General features: G+C 37.4%; 1 protein-coding gene across 1 annotated transcript; it reads left to right on the top strand.

Annotated features, from left to right (window-relative positions):
- Positions 1-230: 230 nt before the first annotated feature.
- AP5Z1 (adaptor related protein complex 5 subunit zeta 1) lies at positions 231-23,821 on the top strand. Its single transcript, XM_044657416.1, has 17 exons — positions 231-307; positions 7,898-8,032; positions 9,096-9,279; positions 11,817-11,961; positions 12,353-12,465; positions 13,136-13,304; positions 13,908-14,048; positions 14,898-14,935; positions 15,032-15,194; positions 16,575-16,753; positions 17,340-17,482; positions 18,181-18,321; positions 18,908-19,019; positions 19,567-19,664; positions 21,454-21,586; positions 21,740-21,954; positions 22,375-23,821. Exons 1-17 carry the CDS (start codon positions 267-269, stop codon positions 22,643-22,645), a joined length of 2,421 nt encoding a protein of 806 aa, XP_044513351.1. The 5' UTR covers positions 231-266; the 3' UTR covers positions 22,646-23,821.
- The last annotated feature ends 306 nt before the right edge of the window (positions 23,822-24,127 follow it).

Raw genomic sequence — 24,127 nt, 5'->3', positions numbered from 1 at the left:
GGAAGCAGCCTACGGCCTCTAGTACTTAGTGGAAGTCAGTTGCACATTTGCGTCGGCTCAGGGTGCACATGCGCCTTTGCGCGCCACGTGATAATCAGGAGCCAGTTTCTCCCCGCCCCTAAAACTGAGGGGCCCCTCCTTCATTCCCTCTTGCGCGGGAATGGTTCTCACGAGATTTTCTTCTTCCGGCAGAAACGATCCGTGGGACTTAGGGTCTTCCGCTTGGTGTCTGGGCGGGGAGGTGGATTTTTTTCACCGGCAACAGGATGTTCACTGCGGGAACGGAGAGCTTCCTCCGCCAAGCGAGGTGCGGGACTGGGGGTCACCCCTCGGTAGGAGGGAGATTGGGGCCTGCGGGGTTTCTGCCTCGGGACCTCCCCCTGCGCTGGAGGCTTCGCGGGAAGCCCCGCTAGGGATAGGCACTCCCTATCCTCTCCTCGGTGACCCGGGAGTGGGGGAGTATGGTGAGGATAGAGGAGTAGTCTCTTGACCACTTCGCATCTCTGCTGCTGTCATAGTAGTGCTCTTAAATAAAACAAACCCTAAACGCTGAAATCTTTAAGTATTTTCCAGGAAACACATTAAATCAATCTAGGGTCAGTCACAATCTTAATTCTAGCATAGGACTAAGTGGACGAAAAGGTTACTGAGCATGTGAGGCAAAGCTTGGCAAATCTTAGCCTTTCCCCTCGTTTTTACAGAAGAAGAAACTGTAGTCCAGAGACTTGCCTAGAGTAAGAAAGACAGTGTGTTAAAGTATTTGAACCCAGGACCCCTGACGCCACAGCTAGTGGTTTAGCCACTCTACAAGGCTTTCTTTTTGCATCTACGAGTGTTTGCCAGGCCATACTAGCTAGAAATCTCCGTAATCTTAAACCCAATTTACATAAAACCAAACTCAATCACTTCATTTTTGGTGGTGTGAATTTTTAGTTTTCATTTTTTTTCTGAAAAGTGTAAAAGAGCCTTGAAGTATTAGAGAATAGTTTGTTATAACAAGTTAAAGTGTGTAAAAACAAAGTGTTTTTCCTCCACCTTTGATATCAGTGTGGGGAGCACATGACTTAGGTATATTTATACCTTCCCTCAATGCAGATATGTAATTTATCAGTAACTTCTGGTCTTGGGACTCTGCTTGCTTGGAACTCAGAGATTCAATGACAATTCCTGGTGACACACTTAGTATATGTTAAACGTAGAACTTTTGAACTCAGTTCTTTCAGATTTCAAGTGTAGTCATTCCTAACATTTATATAATCCTTTAAAGTTTGCAAATTTCTTTACAAAATTATATTGTTTTGTTCTCACAACAGCCCTGGGAGGCAGATGTTATTATTAATCTCATTTTAGAAATGAGAAAACCGGAGGAGAAAAGATAAGTAACTTTTTTAGTATCATATTGGGGGTGAACTCAGATCAACCTTACCCCAGGTTGAACTCTGTCTGCCTAACCTCTGTTCTTGATCCACTACGTTTCAGCTGTCTTGGAAAAAGTCATTAAGGAAACCAAAATTAATATTCTTTTTTTTTTTGAAAGCACAGATTTATTTAGCTTGTTACACTATTGAGTAGATAACTTTACCTTGTGGCATGAAGTCACTTAAAAAAATTAAGCATCTGGACCCCAAATATCTTTAGTTTCCCTTAATTATCTATTAGGTTTCTTTCACTTATTCATTAATCTTCCAAAATTTCTTAATCTGAGGTTCTTTGAACTTTTTTTATTCAAAGATATTTTATTTTCCAAATTACTGATAACAATTTTCAACATACTGTTTTACAAAATTATATCCAAATTATCTCCCTCCTTCCTTTTCCCCCCTCTCAGGGAGATGGTAAACAGTTTGATCAGTTATACATTTATTATCATGCAAAATATTTCCATATTGTTTATTGTAAGAAAATACTTACATAAAACCAATACTACAGAATAAAACCCTAAATAAACTAATGGGGAAAACAGTATGCTTTGATCTGCATTCAGATCCCAACAGTTCTTTCTAGGTAGATAGCATTCTTTGTCAAAAAGCTCTTCAGAATTGTCCTGGATCATTGTATTACTGAGAGTAGCTATGAACTTTTTTTTTTTAATATTTTGGCAACTCTTTCAATATAATGATTTCAATTATACAAATAATAATAAACTGATTATTATTAATGTTAGTAAATAATATTAATGTTAATAAATAATTATTAAAATGATTATTATAAATAAAGTTTTAATTGAAGGACAAATGTTTCTAGGCAGTATTTTGCTCTAGCCACTATGTAAAATGATACTTTCTTGTAATTGTTTAAAAATACCCTCTAAAGCTCAGCTTTTAATAGTTTCAGTAGTATCCTCTCAGCCTTCATCTTTAGGGATTGAAGAGCCGTTTTCTTATCATAGCTTCTTCATGCCGTTGATTATTATGATTATTTGGATTAGATTCTCCTTTGTCATGCTTTTTAACCAGAATTGTAGCATTACAGGTATAATTACACAGGGAAGTGGGAGAAGCCCGGCATGGTGGAGGGGAATAAAATGATGATTTTTGGCTTATATTCACTTTTGGCTTCTGTATAGTGGACCGTAGATAGCAGTCTACTCTAAATATCTTTTCTGGGCAGTAACTGAGGCTTTGAATTCTTTTTGCTTAAATATACTATCCTACACTTACTGTAAGGTGAATTTATACCTGTTTATACTGTTTAACAATTTATTAGCCATTTCTCAGTTGATGGGCATTGACTTTGTTTCCAGTTTTTTGCTATAATGAAAACTGCCATAACTGCTATAAATATTTTGGTGTATATGGAACCTTTTTTCTTATCTGTGGCCTCCTTGGGGTATATGCCTAGCATGGAATCTCTGAGTTGAAGGATATAGACATTTTAGTTCCTTTATATGCATAATTCTGAATTACTTTCTAAAATGGTTGTACTAATTCACAGAAAAAGAATCTCACCTAGCTGCACTGTTTTGGGACTTGTCTTAATGCTCCTGCCATGCTCTCCATATCCACTTACCTTCCCAGGCTGCCCTCAACTCCATCCCCTTTTCAGTTTTCTTCTTATGTGTTACCTTTTCTCCTATTAGATTGTAAGCTCCTCGAGGACAGGGACTCCTTTCATATTTCAATCCCCAGTGCTTAGCATTAGCACAGTGTAGTACACATAGTAGGCATTTAATAAAATATTGTCATTCTCTATGACAAATAAACTGATTCATTATGCTGTTGTATGACTGGCATATACTATATGCCAAATCCTGTACTAAGTGCTGAGGAGACAAAAAAGAAACAGTTTTGGCTCATGAATTTACACTAATTTGAGGAGATGACATGTTTAAAAAGACCTTCAGGGCTGAAGTTGACCTAATGGTGCAATGGTGGGACAGATGGCAAAGTTCAGGGATCTTTAGGGTATACTACTACATCATATGACAGTGCCTAAGGGACCGGAGAGCACAGGAATAGAACAGATATTAAGGCTTGGAGGACTTGAGGTGCAGTGACTGGGCAGAAATTAAGGCCTAGTAGTCTTATCTCAGTAGAAGACTTGTAATTAGTTGGTTACTCCAAAGTAATCCAAGAGGTTTGAAGAGCCATATTCTTCTACCATGGGTTCTAGGTAGCCTAGGTTTGATGGGGGGGGTGGGGGGGTGGGGGGGGAGTCCTGAAGATAAAACAAGGGGGAAGAGCCCCTGCTACTGGTATTCCCATCATATGGGGCTCGGGCAGCCTTTGGGACAAATGTGACAAAATAATCACTGCTTAATATTTTTTGGTGTGATATCTTGCAAGAAAATTTGAAAATCCAGATACATTTCCTTCAGGGATTACTCATATTCACAGTTTATTTCCTCTAAGAACTGAAATAAGTAAATGAGATATTGGCACAGATGAGTTAGCACTTGCCATTTGTAAGGTGTATTGTAGTGAAAAGAGTAGCATTTAGTCAGAAGACCTGGATCATAATCATTGTTCTTAGGTATATTAGTTGTTTAGTCTGACATAAATCAGCTTTTTTCTCCTTATTAATAAAATGTTAAGAATGGAAAAAGATGATCCCTAAGGTTTTATCACATGCAAAATTCTGTGATTTTTTTTCCTACTTGACTAAATAATAATATTTGGAAATTGCCACTTCCTTATGTTATTCCAGTGTTTCAGTATATCTTTTATTGATGTGATCATTCCTGCCAATGATACACATTGCAACCAAATCATTCTTGTTTGTTCTGTGCAACTGTTGTCACTATCTTCCCATAAATTCACCTCAAGGGGCCTGTAACTAAGCTACGTGAGGCATGTTTGCTCCCAAACTTCATTTTCAACACTAGAAACAGCTCTGGATATAGAGAAAACTATTTGACCTCTAACTCAGTGGTTCGTCAGATATCTGATTAGAATGTGAGAATAGACCCTATTAAGACTAACAAGATCTCTTTACTGAATGTTCTTTACCCATTTTTGATTCCACAAACTTCTAACACTAAGCCTGATTTCTGCCAGACTGCTCTTCTTTTGTTTTTTAAACTCTTTCCTTTTGTCTTAGAATCAATATTGTGTATTGGTTCCCTGGCAGAAGAACTGTAAGGGTTAGGCAATGAGGATTAAGTGACTTGCCCAGAGTCACACAGCTAGGAAATCTTTGAGGTCAAATTTGAATCCAGGATCTCTCATGTCTAGGCCTGGTTTTAAATCCACTCAGCCACCTAGCTACCTTTTCTTTTCTTTTCTTTTCTTTTCTTTTCTTTTCTTTTCTTTTCTTTTCTTTTCTTTCCTTTTCTTTTCTTTTCTTTTCTTTTCGCAGTTTTTATCAAATAGGGAGTTTTCTCTTTTCTTCTCTTCTCTTCTCTTGCAGCAGTTTTTATCAAATAGGGAGTTTTTCCTTAGAAAAGTTATGTTTTCTGCTTTATCAAACACTGGGTTACTTAGTTCTCTTGTTTCTGTCTTTTCTTTAATCTGTTCTATTGACCTATGTTTTGTTTTGTTTTTTTAAACCCTTACCTTCCATCTTGGAGTCAATACTGTGTATTGGCTCCAAGGCAGAAGAGTGGCAAGGGTAGGCAATGGGGGTCAAGTGACTTGCCCAGGGTCACATGGCTGGCAAGTGTCTGAGGCCAGATTTGAACCTAGGACCTCCCGTCTTTAGGCCTGGCTCTCAATCCACTGAGCTACCCAGCTGCCCCCTTGACCTATGATTTTTAACCAATATTAGATAGTTTTGATGACTGCTACTTTTATAATATAGTTTGAGGTCTAGGAGTGCTATTTCTTCCTTTTTACTTTTTTTCATCATTTCACTTGATACTTTAGATCTTTTGTTTTTCCAAATGAATTTTGTTATTATTTTGTCAAGCTGTGTAAAGTGTCCTCTTGGTAATTTGGTAAGTGTATTAAAAGTATAAATTTCATTATATTGACATGGCCTAGCCATGAGCACTGACTATCCCTCCAGCTATTTTGATTATTAAGGAGTACTTTGTAATTGAATCTATATGTCTTTTGCATGCTTTAGGAAGTTGATCCCCAGATATTTTATGCATTTTGTAATTATTTGGAAAGGTGATTTCCTTTCTATTATTGCTTCTTGTACTTTGTTATATGTTTTATATATGTATATATGTATATACATATATACATGTGTGTATGTATATATATGTTGATTTTTTGAGGATTTGTTTTGTAGCCTGCAATTTTGCTGAAGTTATGGTCTCTATTAGTATGTTTGCTGATTCCCAAGAGTTTTCTAAGTAAATCATCATATCATTAGCAGAGATAGTTTTATCTCCTCTTTACTATCTATTCCTTTAATTCCTTTCTCTTGTCTTATTGCTATTGCTAATATTTTTAATACCACATCAATTAGCAGTGGGGAAAGTGAACATCCCTGCTTCTCTTCTGTATTTACTGGAAGGGGTTCTAGTGTATCCTATTACATATGTTTGCTTTGGTTTTAGATGATGGTTTTTTTAATGATGTTTTTAAAAGGTCCCTCTATGCTTCAACTTCTAGAGTTTTTAACATAAAAATGTGTTGAACTTTGTTATAGGCTTTTTCTGCATCTCTCCAGATTTTCATTTGGTTTGGGTTATGAGTAATTATATTCTTTCCCTAGATTTGAGCCATTTTGTATTCCTGCTATAAATCCTACTTGATCATAATGAATGATTTCCTTGGCACAGTACTGTAATCTGTTTAATAGGATTTTGTCCAAAATTTTTGAGTCAGTATTCATTAGTGATACTGATTTTCTTTCTGTGTTTTATCTATTCCTGGTTTAAAACTATACTTGTTTCATAAAAGGATTCTAGTAGTTCTTTCATAATATTTGAGAATAATTTGTGCATTTTGAGTCCTTTAAACTCATACTGTCCTTTAAAATTTTGATACAATTCTCTGAATCTGTCAAGTGTAGGAGGTTTGTTCTTTGGTACAGGTTTTTTAAAATATACCTACTTGTAAATTTTATATATTTATATGTCTATTTCCTTTTCCAAGATCAGGCTATTTAAGATCTCTATTTGGTCGTCTTATAGTTGGGGTATTTTATGTTTTTTAAGATATTCTAATTATTATGTGTTCTCAATTTTGTAGATAGTGAGTTCTGATTATTCTTTTGATTTCTAGTGGCTTTATTGTAATTTTACCTTGCTCATTTGTTTTACTTAACTAGTCATGAAAATTTATTGTTCTTTCTTAAAAAAAGTACTTGCTCATTTTTTGTTTATGGTACCTATACCTGGATTTATGATATTGTATTGAGTTTATTGTTTTTAAAAATGTAAGAGATTTATGTTTTCATGTACAATTTTTCGGTACTCCTGTAACTATGGAAATGCTTATATTTAATATTTGTCGAGTGTGAAATAACAAAAAAATTAAAATTAAAAGAAAGTATAAGGGTTTTTCTGTAGGTATTTACTGTTTAATTTGATGTTCTCTCTTTTTTTCCTAATTAAAACCACCACTTAATTTTCTTTTTCTAAAACTGAACAATTAAGTGATAATTTTACTTTTTGTTTTTCCTGCCCTATCAAAGGATTGAACTGAAGCTATTTTAATAATGGTTGACTCATAAATTATATTTCCTTTACCAGTTCTTGTCTTCTACTCAAAACTAGGTCTACTGTATTTCCTTTCCTTTTAGAATTCAAAACTTCCTTATGCAATCTAGAAACAAATTACATATACCACCTCAAAAAACTTTTTAAAAAAAAGTACAGATTCAATACCTGCATTAACTTGGAAAAATCATTTTGTCCCACCGGGCCTTAGTTTTGTCAGCTATAAAATGGGGTGGGTGGGTGGGGGAACACTCTAAGGTAGTTGGCTAGGTAAGCCATCACCAAATCCTGTACTATCAAATTAGAGCTAACTGAAAATTCTGTTTTCCTTTAAATAATGTTACAAAAAACACAATTCAAAAAATGGCCCTATCTTAAATTTAAATGAATAAGTCCAGATGATGGCAAACTTAAAGAAGCTTTGCATCCTTGAAAAGAATCATCTACCCTTGAGAAAAAGGCAACTGGTCTTAGAATTTGTTTTAGTTTTGAGTGTCACCCTAAAAAAAAAATGTGTGGAAGAAGACATTTTATTTTTTTAATTCATTATCATAATGTAGTCCTCTAAATTAGTGAGGTCTAAATTAATAACTGTAATAACTGTAGATAGCCCTTAATAAGTTAAATAGTGTTTCCCTAGCCAAAATACATAATGTGAAATTTGTTAAATGGGCCATTTAGAAAAGACAGTTCAAGTCAATTAGTCATCATGGAAACAATGGTTTCATTGTAGATATATTTTATTTTGTGTTTTATTAGAAAGTTGATGTATTATAGCTATTCAGGTCCACATTTTTGTATTACTTGATTGAATTCTTAACCTATTACCATCTTTCTTTCTAGGGAGATTCAGGATGAGGAACTGAAGAAATTCTGTGTGCGTATAACGGGATTGCTTCAGAAGGAAGACTTAGGAAATGAGACCACTGACTGTTTGCAAAGACTTTTCCTCATTGTCTCAGCCACAAAATATAGGAAGTGAGTGAAAGAAGATTATTCTTCCTATTTCACCAGATAATGTATAGAGCATCAACTGATCTCACTGCTGTCAAGTTATACAACCCTTAAATAAATCATTTTTCTTTCTTTTTCCTCTAAGTCTGCTAGAACAACCCTGGATAAGTCATTTCTTCTAGTATTTGAAGATGGCTGTTATATTTCTCCATAGTCTTCTCTTTTCCATTCTAAATCCACGTTATTTCAAATATCTTTTCACGTGATGCTTTCTAGAACTTTTGTCATCATGCATGCCCTTAGAATACATTTTAGGGGGCAGTGCCCTTCTTAATTAAGTGGTACCCAGGATTGAACCATATATATACATATATATATAAAACCTAGATGCCATCTGATAAGCATATACTTACAACAGAAGTTATTTCCTATGATGTGGACATATTTTTTATCACCAAAATACTATACTTTTAGTGATATAGTCTAAGATTATATCAGCTTTTTTAGAAACCACACAGTTAGCTCATAGTAAACTTATGGTTAACTCAAATCCCTACAATATTTGTCAAGATTCCTTATAACATGGTAGTTTCACACTAAATGGCTAGAGTCTTTTTGTAGTGGAGCAGAAACAAAAGTGACTAAACATCGAGGTCAAACTTTTTCTTGGTACAAGGGAAAAGTCAGGGAATATACATTTATATAGTACCTACTCTGTGCAAGGCTCTATGCTACATGCTTTTTACAACTGTCTCATTTGAGCTTCAGAACAATTCTAAAAAGTAGGTGCTATTAAATCCCCATTTTACGTTTTGAGGGACATTTGAGTTTCCAGGCAGGCTTTTGTTTTTAGTGAATTACTTCTCCTAAAAAGTGACCTATATACTAATATAGTATATACTAGTATAATATACTAATGTAGTATATTGAGTGATCAAGAATCTTTAGTATGTGAAAGTCATGTAAAAATAATGTCCAAAGGATCATAACCAGGGACTCAGTTTGTGATGTAGGTTGGTATTTGAGTTCTCTGAAATACAAAGTACATTTTATTTAAGCTTCACTTTGACTGGTTATGTTTTTACAGACTTGAAAAGAAATTTGTGGAACTATTGCTATCAGCAATAGTTCCCAAATCCCCTGAGCAGGTTCAGGTTCTCTGTGCTGCCATCCTAAGAGAAATATCACCTTTCGAAGACTTGACATTGTTTTATGACCACATCCAAAACACAAAGCTGTTAAGCCTGATGTCATCAGTCCTTTTGGCTCAGGTAACTTGAACTTCTATTGCTGCCTTTCTTTCTGTGTCCAGTCCCTTTTCCTTCATATATTTTGTTCCATTTTATTTTAGAGCACAGGATGGGAAGTTAGGTTTTCATCTCTGCCTGTGCCATTAGTTATGAAATCTCTTGCCCTTCCCACTGCTATGAAATCAGTACTTGTTTGCTGGATTGAGAGTTAATAAGGTAATATTGTCTGTGTAGCTTTTGGAGGATCCCCGAAGGAAGGTATGAAGCACCTATAAATGGTGGTATACTGACTGTGACAACACTGTGAATCTTAGAACTAGACAACTCCCATAAATTAGCAAGGCTACTTCTGTAGATTTTTCCAAACCAGAAATTGCTTAATGTTAGCACTAATTAATAGTGGGGCATTGGGGGTTAAGTGACTTATCCAGGATCATATAGCTAGGAAGTGTCTGAGGCCAGATTTGAACCTAGAACCCCTGTGCTACCCAGCTGTCCCCACTTTCTTAATACTTCTAAGAAAATATTTAAACTTTCATTTTATGGAGTCATTTAAAATACTTCAAAAGTGGTATCTTAATCTTTTCCTCTAGCACCTTTTCCCATAAAAGATCAACTCTTAGCTTCAGTGAGCCATACAGATGACTTTGCCTCCAGAAATAGTGGTCTGACCCCTTTAACGTGCATTGCTACTTACACTGCACAGAAAAAGCTAGAAACATATATGGTTTTAGAAAAGGGGGGGAGGGGGAAGGGCCCTTAAGTGACTTTTTGATGTGATTCAAATACCTACTTAGAAGGAGAAAAACTATTGTTACAGCAGGTGGCGCCAGAGGTTAACACTTGCCAAGAAAGACCAAAATGAACTCTAATCTGGAAAAAAGGAGGTATAATCTCTCCCCAATGTGAAAGAGATTTAAGGTTCCATTTGGGACTCGGTACTACTAAATTCTCTTTTGAGCCATGTGCACTAGTCATTCTTCTTCTGTACGTGCTTCTTCTTAAGTGTGTTCTAAATCACTTGGCAAACTGGCCCTGAAGCATTGGGGGAGATTATACAGTTAGAATGATACTTAAGACTTGTTTTTATAACTCATATCTAGATTTGAATTGTGGTTATCTACAACTGTGTGCGTAAATAGAGGACTTCAATGATTGTTTTGTTATTTGCTTTTCCAAGTTTTAAAACCATTTTGTTTTTAAAAATAGTGCATTTCTGTAATTAAACCAAAAAACCCTCAAAACAATGATACTCTGATTAACTTTGTTTTTTAACTCCAGGACCTTAGTTTAACTTTGCATTTAGGCTCCGTTAGTTTAGGTTTATTATGCTTTCATCCAGGTTCTTCTTTTACAACTCAGCAAGCTCTTTTCATGTTACCAAGGCTAAAACTAGCCGGCAGAAAGGCAGGCAGTTTATCTTCCTTCAGGATGAGCAATTCTTTTTTAAAAACTTTATCCAGTCTACTTAGAATTTTTTAAAGTTTGATAGTTAAAGAAATGAATAAGAAGGCTGTACATGTAGAGTATATTATATATGTTGGGAGGGAAGCTAGATTTCATTCTTCACCAATTTTTTCCTTCTTTTTAGTTTCTCTTGAAAGCAATGGGCTTTTATATTGTTTTGTTCTTTAATGTAGCCTCATTAAATCTTTGAATCTAAGGTATTTTCAAAAATTAAAAGCATTTATGGGCAGGGCATATAGATAATGACATAGGTCTCCAAAGTGGTTTCTCCGAAATGTCTCTTCACTGATTTTTGTTGTTGTAGTTTGAGCTTTGGTGCAAGAAGACTGCAGCATTGGTATAGGGGAAAGTTATTTGAGCCTTCTGGTGTTAACTTTTGAAGCATTTGATGTTTATCTTCTCATGCAGCTAAAAGTTATACTTTATCTAAATTCAGTATGATTCCAACTTTGGCTTTCATTTCCAACTGCACCTAAAATGGATAGCATCTTAAATCCTATCTTAAGAGTTATTTGGCCCCAGATGTATAGCATTTACTATACCTTATCCTCAGGCTATTCTGTGGAATTACTCCATTAAACCATTACATTTCTTCTGCTAACTGTACTCTTGGTGCCTAACAGATAGAATCCTATTTCATGCCATTGAGACACCAGAGCTACCACAGGTGACTACTTTCCACCTAGAATTACAATTGCCGTCAAATGCAAAATAGCACCTAATTGCTATTGTATTTCTTTTCCTACTGCAGCCTTTTCTTTGGGGTAGCTTTCTTAACAAATAGTGAGATTGACTCCATTGATAGAGCTGGGACAGTGAGCTGTGTGTGACCCTGTGCAGCCTGGACTACTATTCTATGACAAGTGATCCCTTTTGGCCTTCTGTTTTTCATGTCTGTTAATTGCTGGTCCTTTTCTCCCTGTGGCCTGTTGTTTTATGATGTTGCAGTTATCTTGCAGAGAAGATCTTGAGGGATATATATGTTTACCATAATGATTTAGGCAGTTTCCTAAAAGGACAGGAAGATCAGAAGATATATGAAGCCATGTAGACTAGGAAGTACATCTTTTAATTTGTGTTTTGATTTGAAGGGCAATAAAAGGGATGAGGTCAGAGATGTGGGGCTTCGTGTTACAAAAATCCTTGAAAGTCGACAGCCTGAGGGACAGAGTTTAAGATACCTCCTGCCTGTCTTGTCAAAGGTCATTACCCTCTCACCAAAAGTCTTCAAGGAAGGTAAAAATGGTGCTCTCTATGTTGACGCTTTTCCTTTAATAATTTTTTGTTGCTGGTTTTCATAGAATAATAGAGGAAAGCTGCTGTGGATCTGAACCCTTTTAGAAAAAACTAGGTTATCAAATAAATCATATAGAGCACCAAAGAATATAAATTGGTGAATTATTAAGACTTTCTTTAACAGTCTTTTGGCTTGTGCCATTTTAAGGGAAGGATGTGAAAACTCAGAAAAGGTTGATTGTAATTTGATCACCAGTTTGAAATAGTTGTTTTCCTTTTGAGAATAGTTTTTAACATTCTGGTTTATCTCAGAAATCCCTTTTTAATGTAAAATTATTATATCACTGATAGATTTCCTCTACTTTTCCTCCCTCTGCCCAAACCCTGGTAGACCAGATAAATCTCCTTAACAAGAGGCTTATTGACTGGCTTCGTTATGCAAGTATCCAACAAGGAGTTGCACAGGTGTCTGGGGGCTTCTTCTCCAATCCCCGGGCAAGACAGGTAAGTAATGGTGTTTTCAGAGTCTAGATGTCTGATCATTGAATAACCATGGAAACCTCTCTTATTTCCCTTTATGAGTCCCTGAGCCCAGGCTGCCTAGGATAACCTTGTTGTATTAAGTTCAAATTTTTAGCTTTTTAAACTGATAGGGATTATATTGATCTATCATTTTATCTTGCCAGTGATCTAGAGATGATGTATTGTCACTGAGCCTTAGTAATCTAGAGATATAAATACCAGTTATAGCTGGATTGTATTTTAAATCCCCACCAACAACATGTTTTCTTTTTGGTTCTGGACCCTATAGGCTGATGACAGTTATGACTATTCTATTTAGAAGACAGTTTGTAAATATCGTCTTTCTTATCCATGCCTAGAAGATGAATGACAAAAATGTAGGGAATGAGTTTGCATTAACAATGAAAATAAGGGCACAGAATTTGTTCCTTGCACAACTGAGGATTCTGTTATTCCCGTTCTTGCTTTCATGCTGCTCTAGGACTATGCCTTTTTAGATGTTTTTATATCTGTTAGCATGTAATCTGTCAGATGCTACTTGACTTTTTCTTATCTTGAATTCTTCTTTTTCTCTCATTGACTAACTGGCCATCCTTTGGTGCCACTTGGAGAGATTTTGCCACTTCCTTTCTCTTTTCCTTGTATCCTACAGCCTGGCCCCATCACTGAGGTGGATGGTGCAGTTGCCACAGACTTCTTCACTGTACTTTCAGTGGGCCAGCACTACACTGAAGATCAGTGGTTAAACATGCAGGCCTTCTCTATGCTGCGTAAATGGTTACTATATAGCGGGAATGATGGAACAGAGAGTCCAGATTCAGGTATGGGCTTTTGGAGTCCTTGAGGATAAGGGTGATAGCATCGATATCAAACTCTAAAGGAAATAAAATTTGCCTTATTGATGACTTCCCACACAGTTAGCATTTGGTAGCCTTTTCAGAAAGATACCCACAATTAGTAAAACAGTAGTATATGCTTGAGGGCTGGAAGGGATAGGAATCTGTAAAACTGGTCTTGATGAGTGTTCTTAGTCAGGTTAATGAGTGACACTGGTTGAAGATGCTTTATACTTTATGCTGTGTAGCATATGATTTGTTTAAAATATATAAACCAGTCTTTAAATCCATCCATGATCGGGAGAAAGCTTGAACCCTAGTGTATCATTCAGCCAAAGTTTTATGAAAAAATGTCAGAAACCTAATAGTTAGAGGAAGAGACACACAAAGGTGGCTTCTTTTTGTATTTAGTGATTGTTAGTCACTGAATTTTCTTGGAAACTTGTTAGATCTTTGACATTTTTCTTTTTGCCTCATTAGTTTCAATGTGTTGTCTCTTTAAATTGGTAGATTGTATTTCCTTGACTGAGGATGTGAGTAGAGTTGATTACTAGTACTGTGAAATCTATGTTCTTTTTTCCCCAGCAGATGATAAATCAGAGCTGGAGGGTTCTATTATGTCTATGGTCTCTGCTACTTCCACCTCCAGTCGCTTACTTCCCCCAAAGGAACGCCTGCGAGAAAATGCCTTTGAATACTGCCAGAGACTCATTGAGCAGAGTAATCGGAGTGAGTTGTGTTTTCTCTGGTTTTCATATTTTCAGACAGGCCTTCTCTAATGAAACGTAAAAGTTTATGATCTCTTTGGAACTTATAGTTTTGACCAAGGGAAGCTTTCTAGGGCTCATAATCTTGGATTGGGTTTTAAATCTGATAATGCTCTATAAGTCAGGTATTAGGGGAAACAAATTATTTTAGTTATGATTATGTCATTAAAGCTGGTCAGAAGACATCTTAAATCACCTTGTGTAGCTCTAGTGATGTGTTATCCCTGGGATCCATAAAGAACACTGTACTGAAAATCAACATAACCAGTGTTCTTAAGATGCTTAGCATTTCAGAAGTTTGCAAAGCACGGATATACACATATCTCCAAAGAGATATTCATTTAGAAATGACAGGGATGGGGAAGACCTCTACTTGACTTACCGATGACAGTGTGCTTGCATGAATTTCATTTTCTTTTTATTTTTAAAGAAAAGAAATTAAAAATTCCAAGGAGTAAAGAGAGTTCTCTTAATTGTTGATTAATGAGTTTTGTTTCCTATCTTCCCTTGGGGCCTACTCCCCCCCCTTCTTTCTAGGAAACCCCCTATGTGAAATGTGATGCAAGAATTGTCATTGTTCTCAGACTCCATAATATCCTATCTTTACTATGTGCCTTTCAACTTTTAGCTTCTATCAGAGGCTGTATATTTAGAAGGTTTAAAAAACATGAGATGAATTCTTATATTTTAATCATTTAGTAATATTGAGAATGGAGATCCTTTTTTCATTGAACGATTATTGCTTGCTTATTCTCCATGAGTGATTTGGAGGAAGTAAATGAGCTTAATTTGTTTGTTTTTTTTCAACCAGGAGCCCTGAAGAAACCAGACTGTGAATTGCAAAAGGCTGTAAGTACCCTTATAAAATAGGTGGGCAGGATTGGTGAGGGGATACTAAAGTCACATTCATCTTGCTCTGATGAGGGTATTCTGTTTTTTATGCAGTGTCTGGTTGAAGCTGTGATTATATTGGATCTACTCTGTAGGCAGGATTCCTCCTTCATGTACCGGACTCTGTCTTGCCTAAAGACTTTACATGGCCGGCTTTGTGGAGACTTGGCTTATGTTCAAGCCCTGTTGCCAGTCGCTCAGTTCTTCTTGAATCACAGTGAGGAAATGTTTTGCTTTTGACCTTATTTTATATAATCTTTGCTCAGGATGACTAACCCATAGCTTTTCTGTATTCTATTTGGGGAGAGAATAAATAACTACATAAGCAGATGCAAAATAGGTAGATGGTGATTCTGAGAAAAGATGGTGAAGTGGGTGGAGAGGGGGGCAAGCCAGGAAAAGCCTTGTATAGGAGGGGGATCATGCGTGAGATGAGTTTTGAAAGACAAACTTCAGGAACTACAAGTGAAAACACATTTAGTCCACTCCATTTCAGGCATAGGAAATGACCACTCTAAAGGTGTGGAAACAGGATTTAGAAATAGTAAGAAGGCCAAATTGGCTGGACTAAGTCATCTTTGGGTCTCTGAGGCTGCCTTCTGACTGAGGCATGTTCTACCTATACAATTATAGAGTTAGAGCTAGAAGGGACAATTGTCCAGTCTAATTTCTTCATTTAACAGCTGAGGAAACTGAGGCCTAGAGAATGAGCCAAAATGAATGTCCTATTGACTACCAGGTCAGAAGCCCCTTTACTATGAAGGACAGGGGACAATATAACACATTCAGTTCTCACCTGTTGTGTGTAACATATATCCATATATATCTGTATATATGGTTTTAGTCATGGTTATAATTATATCTCCTTTTGAAGCACAATTGGATTTGAAAATGCCTATTTTGCCAGAATGAATAATGATTTCCAGAATTTTCAGATACTTCAGTTTCCTTAAAAAAAAAAAAGACCCTACCTATTTATTAAATTTAGAAAGAAAAGTTATCTTTGCATGGTATATTGACCTTTTTAAATTTCAGAAATATTACAGTAGCATTGCTTTTGCTTTTTTTAAAACCCATACTTTCTGTCTTAGTAATAGCTCTTAAGACAGAAGGGCAAGGGCTAGGCAAAAAGGGTTGAATGACTTGCCTAGGGTCACCCAGCTAGAAAGTATCTGAGACCAGATTTGAACCTTGGGTCTTCCTGACTCCAAGCCTAGTGCTGTAGTCACTGTTCCTCCTAGCTGCCCCAAGCACTGCTTTTTCTGACCCTTTCATGTATGTACACCTACGATTTGAAACTGGCCAAACTTCTAAAAGTTAAGGAATCAAGATATAGATGTTCTTTAACTGACTAACTCATCATAATCATCCCTACTGAGTCCACATAGAACTATAAATAAAATGTTAGAACTGAAAGGAATCTTAGAACAGTACCCAAGTCCAACCACTCCACCTTAATATAGACGCACAAATTGAGCTCCAGAAAAGTAAAATGACTTACTTGTTAAAGAGTAACAGCTAATAAGCAGACCTGAGAGGGTGACTTGCTCAAAATCACTGGCTCCCAATTCACCATTTTGCCTGATACATTCTCTAGGTGAAGCAGCAGCAGTTGATTCAGAAGCAGTTTATCAGCATTTGTTTACCAACATCCCTTCAGAGTTATTCTATAACTCATTGCTGGCCTTTGAGTTCATCCAGTTCTGCAGGGACAACATTCACTTTTTCAGTGGAAACCTCAGCATCTTCAAATCAAGCTTCCCAAACCTCTTCAAGGTATGCTGATGTGTACTAGTTCCCACTTTGTTGAAGCAGGACCTGCAAAGAACAGGAACCTTTTTGGGCTAAAACCAAGTGTGTAAGTGCACTGTTATTCATTCGCTTTTATAGGTGTCATGTATAATGGGTATGTTTTTGAACTTGTCAAGAATTCTGAATGTATATCTATAAACCTGTGGGATCAGGCCCTACTTTAAATAATTCTTACCTTTTGGGTAAATCTAGATTACACATATAAATTAAGAGAGGACTCATTTTAGAGAATGATTTATAACATAATTTGGATAGAAAACCTCTAGTATATTTTAAATATGACTTGTTAGTGTTGTATTTTTATTCAAACATTTTATGTGTATTTTCAATGAAAAACTTTTACCTTAGTGTCAGTTTTATTGAAGATAGAGGTTCAGTATTTAGATATTGTTGGAATAGTTGTGACTTACCTAAAATCATTTCAATCAATGGTATGCCAAGCTACAACATATGTGTAAATCCTAATGATTTTGTTTTGAATCTTTGGCTCCAACTGGGAATGTCCATCACATGCTTAAACACTTGACCAGTCTTGTTTTTTTCCCACTAGTTCTTGGCATGGAATAGTGCATCCTTGATCTCAGAATTTGTGGATATCCTTCCTGTTTTCATTGATGCCAGCACAGCCATTGAGATGCTCCATGTCCTTCTTGACTTGCCATGTTTGACTGCTGCTCTAGACCTATATCTTAGGTGAGTCCAGATATCTACCTCCTTGTTTCTGGAAACATCCTGTCTCTTGCTAATGCTGCTGCATTGAAGCATGCCTTACAAAACTTGGGCTTTGGATTGCTTTCAGTGAAATTGGCCTTTTTCTGCTAGGTTTTCATGGATTATCTTACCTGAAACAAGTGAAATTCTTGCTCCCTCAGGGAGCATCCTGGCCACTTAAGTGAAATAGAGGATTAAAAGTATGTCTTGAGAAGGCAGCAAATATGGAATAAAGGAAATGTTACAGTTTGGCTGGAAGCTTTCTATTAAATTGATCGTGTTATATCTCTTCTTAATTCAACAAACTGCAGTATTTATTAAACATATTCAATGTTAGACATTATGCTAAGGATACAGATAAAAAAACAATTTCTGCTCTCAGATAGGCAAATACAAAACAGAGTAATTAATTGCAAAGTAATATGTAAGGTAGGGAGGAAGAAGATACTAGCAATTTCTGGGTTTTAGGAAAGACCCTGAATGGTGCCAGGGCCAGAGTAGATAAAGAGCAGGGAGTTGCAGTGAGAATGAATATGATCCACCAGCCTTAGAGCAGTCTCCACAGGAGATTCTATTAGGATGGTTCTAGTAATGACTTCCCAAAATCCCGACATGTGAAGAAGAGTTCATGACCTCAGTCTGTCTTGTTTTTTCTGGGATTTGGGTGTTTTGGTGATTAGGTCATCATTTCCTACAGCCGAGAAGCCTCTCTGGGATCCCAGCGTAAAGCCCACCAGCTGTTTGGATGGTTTTCGAGATCCTCACCATCAGGCTCTCTTTCAGTATTTGCTGCGCCCAAAAGCCAAGGGCTTCATAGAGGGGTAAGGCTGGCTCCCTGGTTCATTTGCAGTGGTGAGAAAGTTCTCAAGGATGGCAACAGCGGTAGGGCTTTCTCAGTTGTTGTCTCAGAGATGCTGGGACACATGAGCTTTAGGAAAATATGTGCAGAAGAAAATCTTAATCAAGGCTGCAGGACCAAAAGTTGAGGAGAGAGGTATTTGTGGGGCCTCAGAAGGGGAGGTATCTCTAGTGAATGGTGACTGAAATGTCTGGGTCTGTATTTCCCTTTTTGCCTTTTTGGCTAGACTATTTTCTATGCTAATGAGGAAAAAAAAACCAATCAAGGTAGTCTAAAAAATATTCTAAACCATTAATCTAAGTTTTCTCTACTGACCACTAAACCTATAGATGCAGCAGAATTAACTTGTTCGATTTCTTTCTTCTTTGCCTTGAGATTACCTAGATATTCCATAAATGATACCATTAGTACCTTTAGAATTCTTGTGAGTATACATTTTTTAAAAGCTATGTAAGTGCAAGTCTGTGGGGCACACTGGCTTGGAATGTGACTAAATTTAATTATGACTCACTGATTATTGCAGATCTGATAGTGATTATTGCTCATAGGTTGGCTCCACTCCATGAACTGCTGAAGCCCATGGCTGGCTGTGCCCGAGTCATACAGTGTGCAGAGACTGTCCCCATTTTAATACAGCTTTTCTTTACAGTGGTGACTGAGGTAAGCCTCTCCTCCCAGATATTGTTTTTCTCTTCTATTCTTTGGCAGTTATAGAATTTCCCTTCTTAAAAACTTTCAATGGCTTCTTCTTACCTACCTAGAGTTCTCATCCTGGCATTCATGGTTCTTCCTGTTATAATTTCAGGCTACCTGCTCACATACCTTACAGTGTCCTAACATGAAATCTCTTCGTGAGCCAAATAGATCGGTTACCATTTTTAAGGTTTTAATTGAAATGCCATTTCATTCATGGAATTCCCTAATTACCCCAACGGGAAGGGATCTCTTTTCTCTTTGTCCACAGCACTTTGGGCCTCTCTTGAGCATTTATGTTCTGGTATATCTTATAGTTGCCTGCATACTTGTTTTATTGTCTTTGGGGGCCAGGAACTGCCTTTCTTTGCACTTAGCATGTTTCCCCCCAATACTGTTAAGCAAACATTCCTTTAAGTATGTTACTAAAGGACAGGGACTCTGTCACATGTACATTTTGTCTCATGTTTAGTAGTTGATTGCAGGTGTTCATTGTGGCAATATTGCACTTCAGTTTGCAGATGGAACATTGATAAACCAGCTGGCAGTGCTACTATTGGAAAGAAGTGGTTTGCTCTTTGATGTTCCACAGTTTAAAGCTGCTGTGCATAGGTAGGTCTCTTCCGCTGTTCCTTTTGTCTCCTTACCTAACTTTCCAGATTCCTAATTACCTTTTCCAGGATTCTGTCCTTGACCTCTTCACACTTACAGAGCTGAGTGCTTCCAGAGTTCACTCCAAACCGCTTCTTATTCCACTTGTGTTGTCATCTCAAATTCCTCAGATAGCCATTACCGACTTCCCCATTCCTATGAATGGTACTACCTTTAGCTCAGTTTCCTAGGCAAGTAAACTTCCAAGTGTCAGACTTCTAATCCCTTCAGTTACATCTTCATAGCCTGTTTTTTGTTCCTGAACAAGTGTTTCTTGGGTTTGCTCTTCCTTGTTTTCATTCCAACAACCAACAACTAAAAGATTTTTTTCCTTCACACCTAGGCAATAGCCTCTCCAGTTTCTCTTTCTAAACTTAAAACCCATTCTGGATTAAACCTTAATGAAGAGTATTTTCATTGTTATTTCTCCTTTGCAAGAAACCACAATAATTTCTTGTTGCCTTAAAGATCAAACATTTATATTGGCATTTAGTTGTTTTCTGCCGGAGAGTCCCTTCAATCCGATCCATCTCCTTGATGGTTCTATGACGTCAGTCACTTTGAGGCATTATTTTAAGCTTGGTTTGGGAGGATTCTCTGAGCAGTTCCAGCTTTTGTTGCTACTAAGCTGCCACCTTGGCTCCCTTCCTGATATTGGCAGTTAGAACCTTCTCTAATTTTAAATCTTATTACTCTCTAGCAAAACCCAATTTCTCTTAGTTGGTCTTAGTGTCCTTTTCATATATACCAATGCTCATTCTTATCTCCTTGCCTTTGTCTTCATGTTGTCTGTTATCAGGACACTGCAGTAGAAAGGCAAATCTGTTAATTTTTCATAAACTGCAGTTCATGTCCTTAATGGTTTGATATAGAAAGCCAAGATGGATGTCATCACATATTACCATTACTGGATAAGTAAATACTATTCTCTTGTTGCTATGGAAACAACTCAATGTTTTCATTTCAGCTGTAGATTGGTGCCCAGGAGAAAAGGTTGTGTCAGTTCTTTGTGTTAATATGCACCTGGGATGACTAAAGTGAAGATTTAAAAACTTTCCAAGACAGACCCAGCCTGTTAACAGGCTATTAGAGAATAAATGTGCAAAATACCCCAGAGGTCTTTTTTTTTTTTTAACCATATATTCTATGAATAAGAAGATAGAAAAGCAGCATGGCATGAGGCAATTGGGGTTAAGTGACTTGCCTAAGGTTACACAGCCAGGAAATGTCTGGGGCCATATTTGAACCTGGGTTGTCCCAACTCAAGGCCTGGCTTTCTACCCATTGTGCCACCTAAGGTCTTAATGATCTAGTTTGTAATGAGGCTCTGGATTCTGAATCACAGTCTTCCCAGAATTTTGAGTGGTCTCCCTCATTCCCATCTTGCCTTTCCCAAAGCTACAAATCTGGACAGTTCCCTTGTTTGTCCTATCTTCGCATCTACACATATTCAAGGATTAAACTGGGGGTGGGGATCCACAGCCATAGAACTTGCTTTGAAATTGAGTATTGCCTTCCCTATTTTTTTTTTAATTCATTATATGAAACTAGGCATATTTGCTTTAGTCTTGGAGTGAGGCACTACAGAAGATAGTAGGGGGAAAAAAAAATCACAGGTGGTTATATTACATTATATAAAATTACATACTGCTCCATGGCAAATGTTCCTTGCCTCGAGCCTATTTTATGGAGCATAATGTTAAATCACAATAAATGTCAATTGATTATTTGACCACCTCTTTCCTGGCAGAGTAATGAGTTCCCAGCTTCTGGTCCTGTGTAAGCTACACCCTTCTCTTGTGGTTGAACTGTCTAAGGAACTACTGGAGTTCACAGGAACCATCCGCAATATCCACAGCAAAGAGAGCATATTCACCCATGTGGTAAGGAACATGCTTAGCTGCAGCCTACCCATCTGCCGTGTCACTTATTTGCCAGACAGCATTGGGTGGTGTTTTGTTTTGAGAAAATATATATAGCCCATCCGGATGGGTGAATCAAGGTTCCTCCTAATCGCTTTCTGCATTTGTTTAAAGGTCTGGGCAGTTGGAGAATACCTGTCTGTGCTCTATGATAGGCGGTGCACTGTGGAACTGATCAACAAATTCTTTGAAACCCTGGAAGCCTTGCTGTTTGAAATTACCCAGTTTCGTCCCTCTGCCACACTTCCCAAATGCTGCCCACGAGTAATCACAGTTCTTATGACCACTCTGACCAAACTAGCCTCTCGGAGCCAAGATCTGATTCCTAGGTATATTATTGGGAAGTGGGAAAAAGAAAAAGGTTTTGTGGGAAATGGTTTGTAGTTATTTTGCTGCAAGTTAACTGTTCCTTTACTAAAATTGTCTTTGATATGTGCCCTCTGTCTCAATGACCTCTAGTCGAATGAGTAACTTAGTTTGGGCTCTGTTTCTCAAAGTAAAATCTATGCTTTTGTAAGTTGGTGTTGCCATAGGTGTTTCTCCTCCTGATTGGACACCAGAACACAGGCTTAGAAATAAGGAGAGCAGGGGTCCAACCCAGACCCCCTCACTAATTCACTGTGTGATTTCAGGCACAGTCTTTCTTGGCTTGAATTTTCTCCTGTGAAATGAGAAGGTACTTGTACTTTGTTGACTTCTGAAGCCCTTTTCAATTCTAATACTATGTCATTTCTATGTGTTTTTCTTAGGGTTTCCTTATTCCTGTCCAAGATGAGATCTTTTGCTCAGAGTCCTGCCATGACCTCTACATATAGTGAGGAGGACACAGAGACTATCCTGACCAGGGCCACCGAGTTGATGAACTTATTGAAAATGCCAAGTGTGGCTCAGTTTGTCCTGACACCATCTGTAGAAGTGTCTAACCCACGGTATCATCTTGACACTAACACATCCTTGCCTCTGGCCCTGAGGATGGTCAGCCGGCTAGTTGAGAAAGAGGCTGGCCTCCTCTCGGGGTGAGGTGCTGACGTGATCCAGCACATGCTGGGGGACTCGAATTTAGAGTGCTTCCATGGGTTAGGCTTGTATTAAGTGAAGCTCCTGAGCATTAATGATGAGGTAAATCCAACTGGAAGACATAGGACAGAAATGTGATTGTGAGGAGGTACATATTATGGCTCTTCCCTCTTGAGCCATTCCAATTCATCTGGCTTTATTTTACTTTTGAAATCCTTTTAAGTATTTTACTTATATGTCTTTTCCTATTGTGACTACACTCGTGAGTTGTGCTATTATAAGAGACCCCAGTTTTGTGGTCTCCGTCCTAGGCCTGGTGATCAGAATGGCGCCATAACTCACACTGGGGTTGGAGGTAGGATTTGCTTACTTGTCTAGGGAAACACATAGCAAGACAACAGGAACCGTGTACTCAGGGTTGTGTAAGCTAAGTCTATTCCAGCTGGTGCCAGTGTAGAGAAGCCTGATGTTGTCTCTTGGTTCTGGCACAAGTTTACTTTTTGTTCTCCGAGTAAAAATCTGATTTCTTTGCAATTACTTTCTAAGCATATTAAATAGTAGGTATTTTATTATGTCCATTTTTTCCACTTAAATGTTTAAACATTAAATTCTTAGACAAATTTGCACCATTTAGTATTGTTACTTGTCATAAATACAGAGAGATGTACAATATTAACAAGAATGAAGAAATAAGTTTTTTGCTGGTGGCGACAATCAAAAACAGGATTTCTCATCTACACACACACCCTCCACACCACCGTCATTCCTATTTACAATACTGACACATATGATTTCAATAAACAAAAAGATAATCCCTTTTGGAGGGCTTAGTGTGTCGATGAAGCATCTCTGAATAAAGGAAAAGAGGTAATAGAGGTTTCTGCATTTGCTGTAATTATAGGTTGATCTGCCTGTCAAGCTAAAGGCCTCTTTGTTAGCCCACAGTAGAATAACAATCCTCAGGGTGCAGCCTGGCACTGAGAAGCTTTTGGAAACCCTGGATTAGTTTGTCTCTCTTGCCCAAAGAGCCATTCTCCATGGTTCTCCTTTACATTCTTTTATTCACAAGCCAAATTGGCTCACTTTGGTCCTCTAAGCCACTTGACTTTTGGCTAAAAAGTTCTAGAGAAGCAGAACCCTGGCCTCTCAGTCCTCAAAAAAGTATGAATGGATTCCTAAAAGGGGGATGTTTGTTTGGGGTCAGGCTGAATTTGGCACTACCCACTGTCTCAAGAAGGCACTTAGGGTAACACCTAAAGGACAGCCCAACAAGAAAAATGCACAGGGAGGGTTTCTGATACTAAACCCAGTATGTTCAAGGGCTCATCTGGTTTGGCACAAAGCAGCTTAAGCATCCAGCTTGTTACCAGAGATGTAGGAAGAAATCTGTTGGGAACCCTTACCATAAATTGGCCAAGTTAATCTTTACTCACACGCTTATTTTTCCTTTGGAGCAAATGGGCAGTAGGAGGCGTGGCATAATGT

This window comes from Gracilinanus agilis, chromosome 1, assembly GCF_016433145.1.
Source record: "Gracilinanus agilis isolate LMUSP501 chromosome 1, AgileGrace, whole genome shotgun sequence".
In the NCBI taxonomy this organism is placed as follows: domain Eukaryota; kingdom Metazoa; phylum Chordata; class Mammalia; order Didelphimorphia; family Didelphidae; genus Gracilinanus; species Gracilinanus agilis.
Note: the sequence above shows the minus strand (reverse complement) of the source record. Positions and strands in the feature narration are given on the sequence as shown.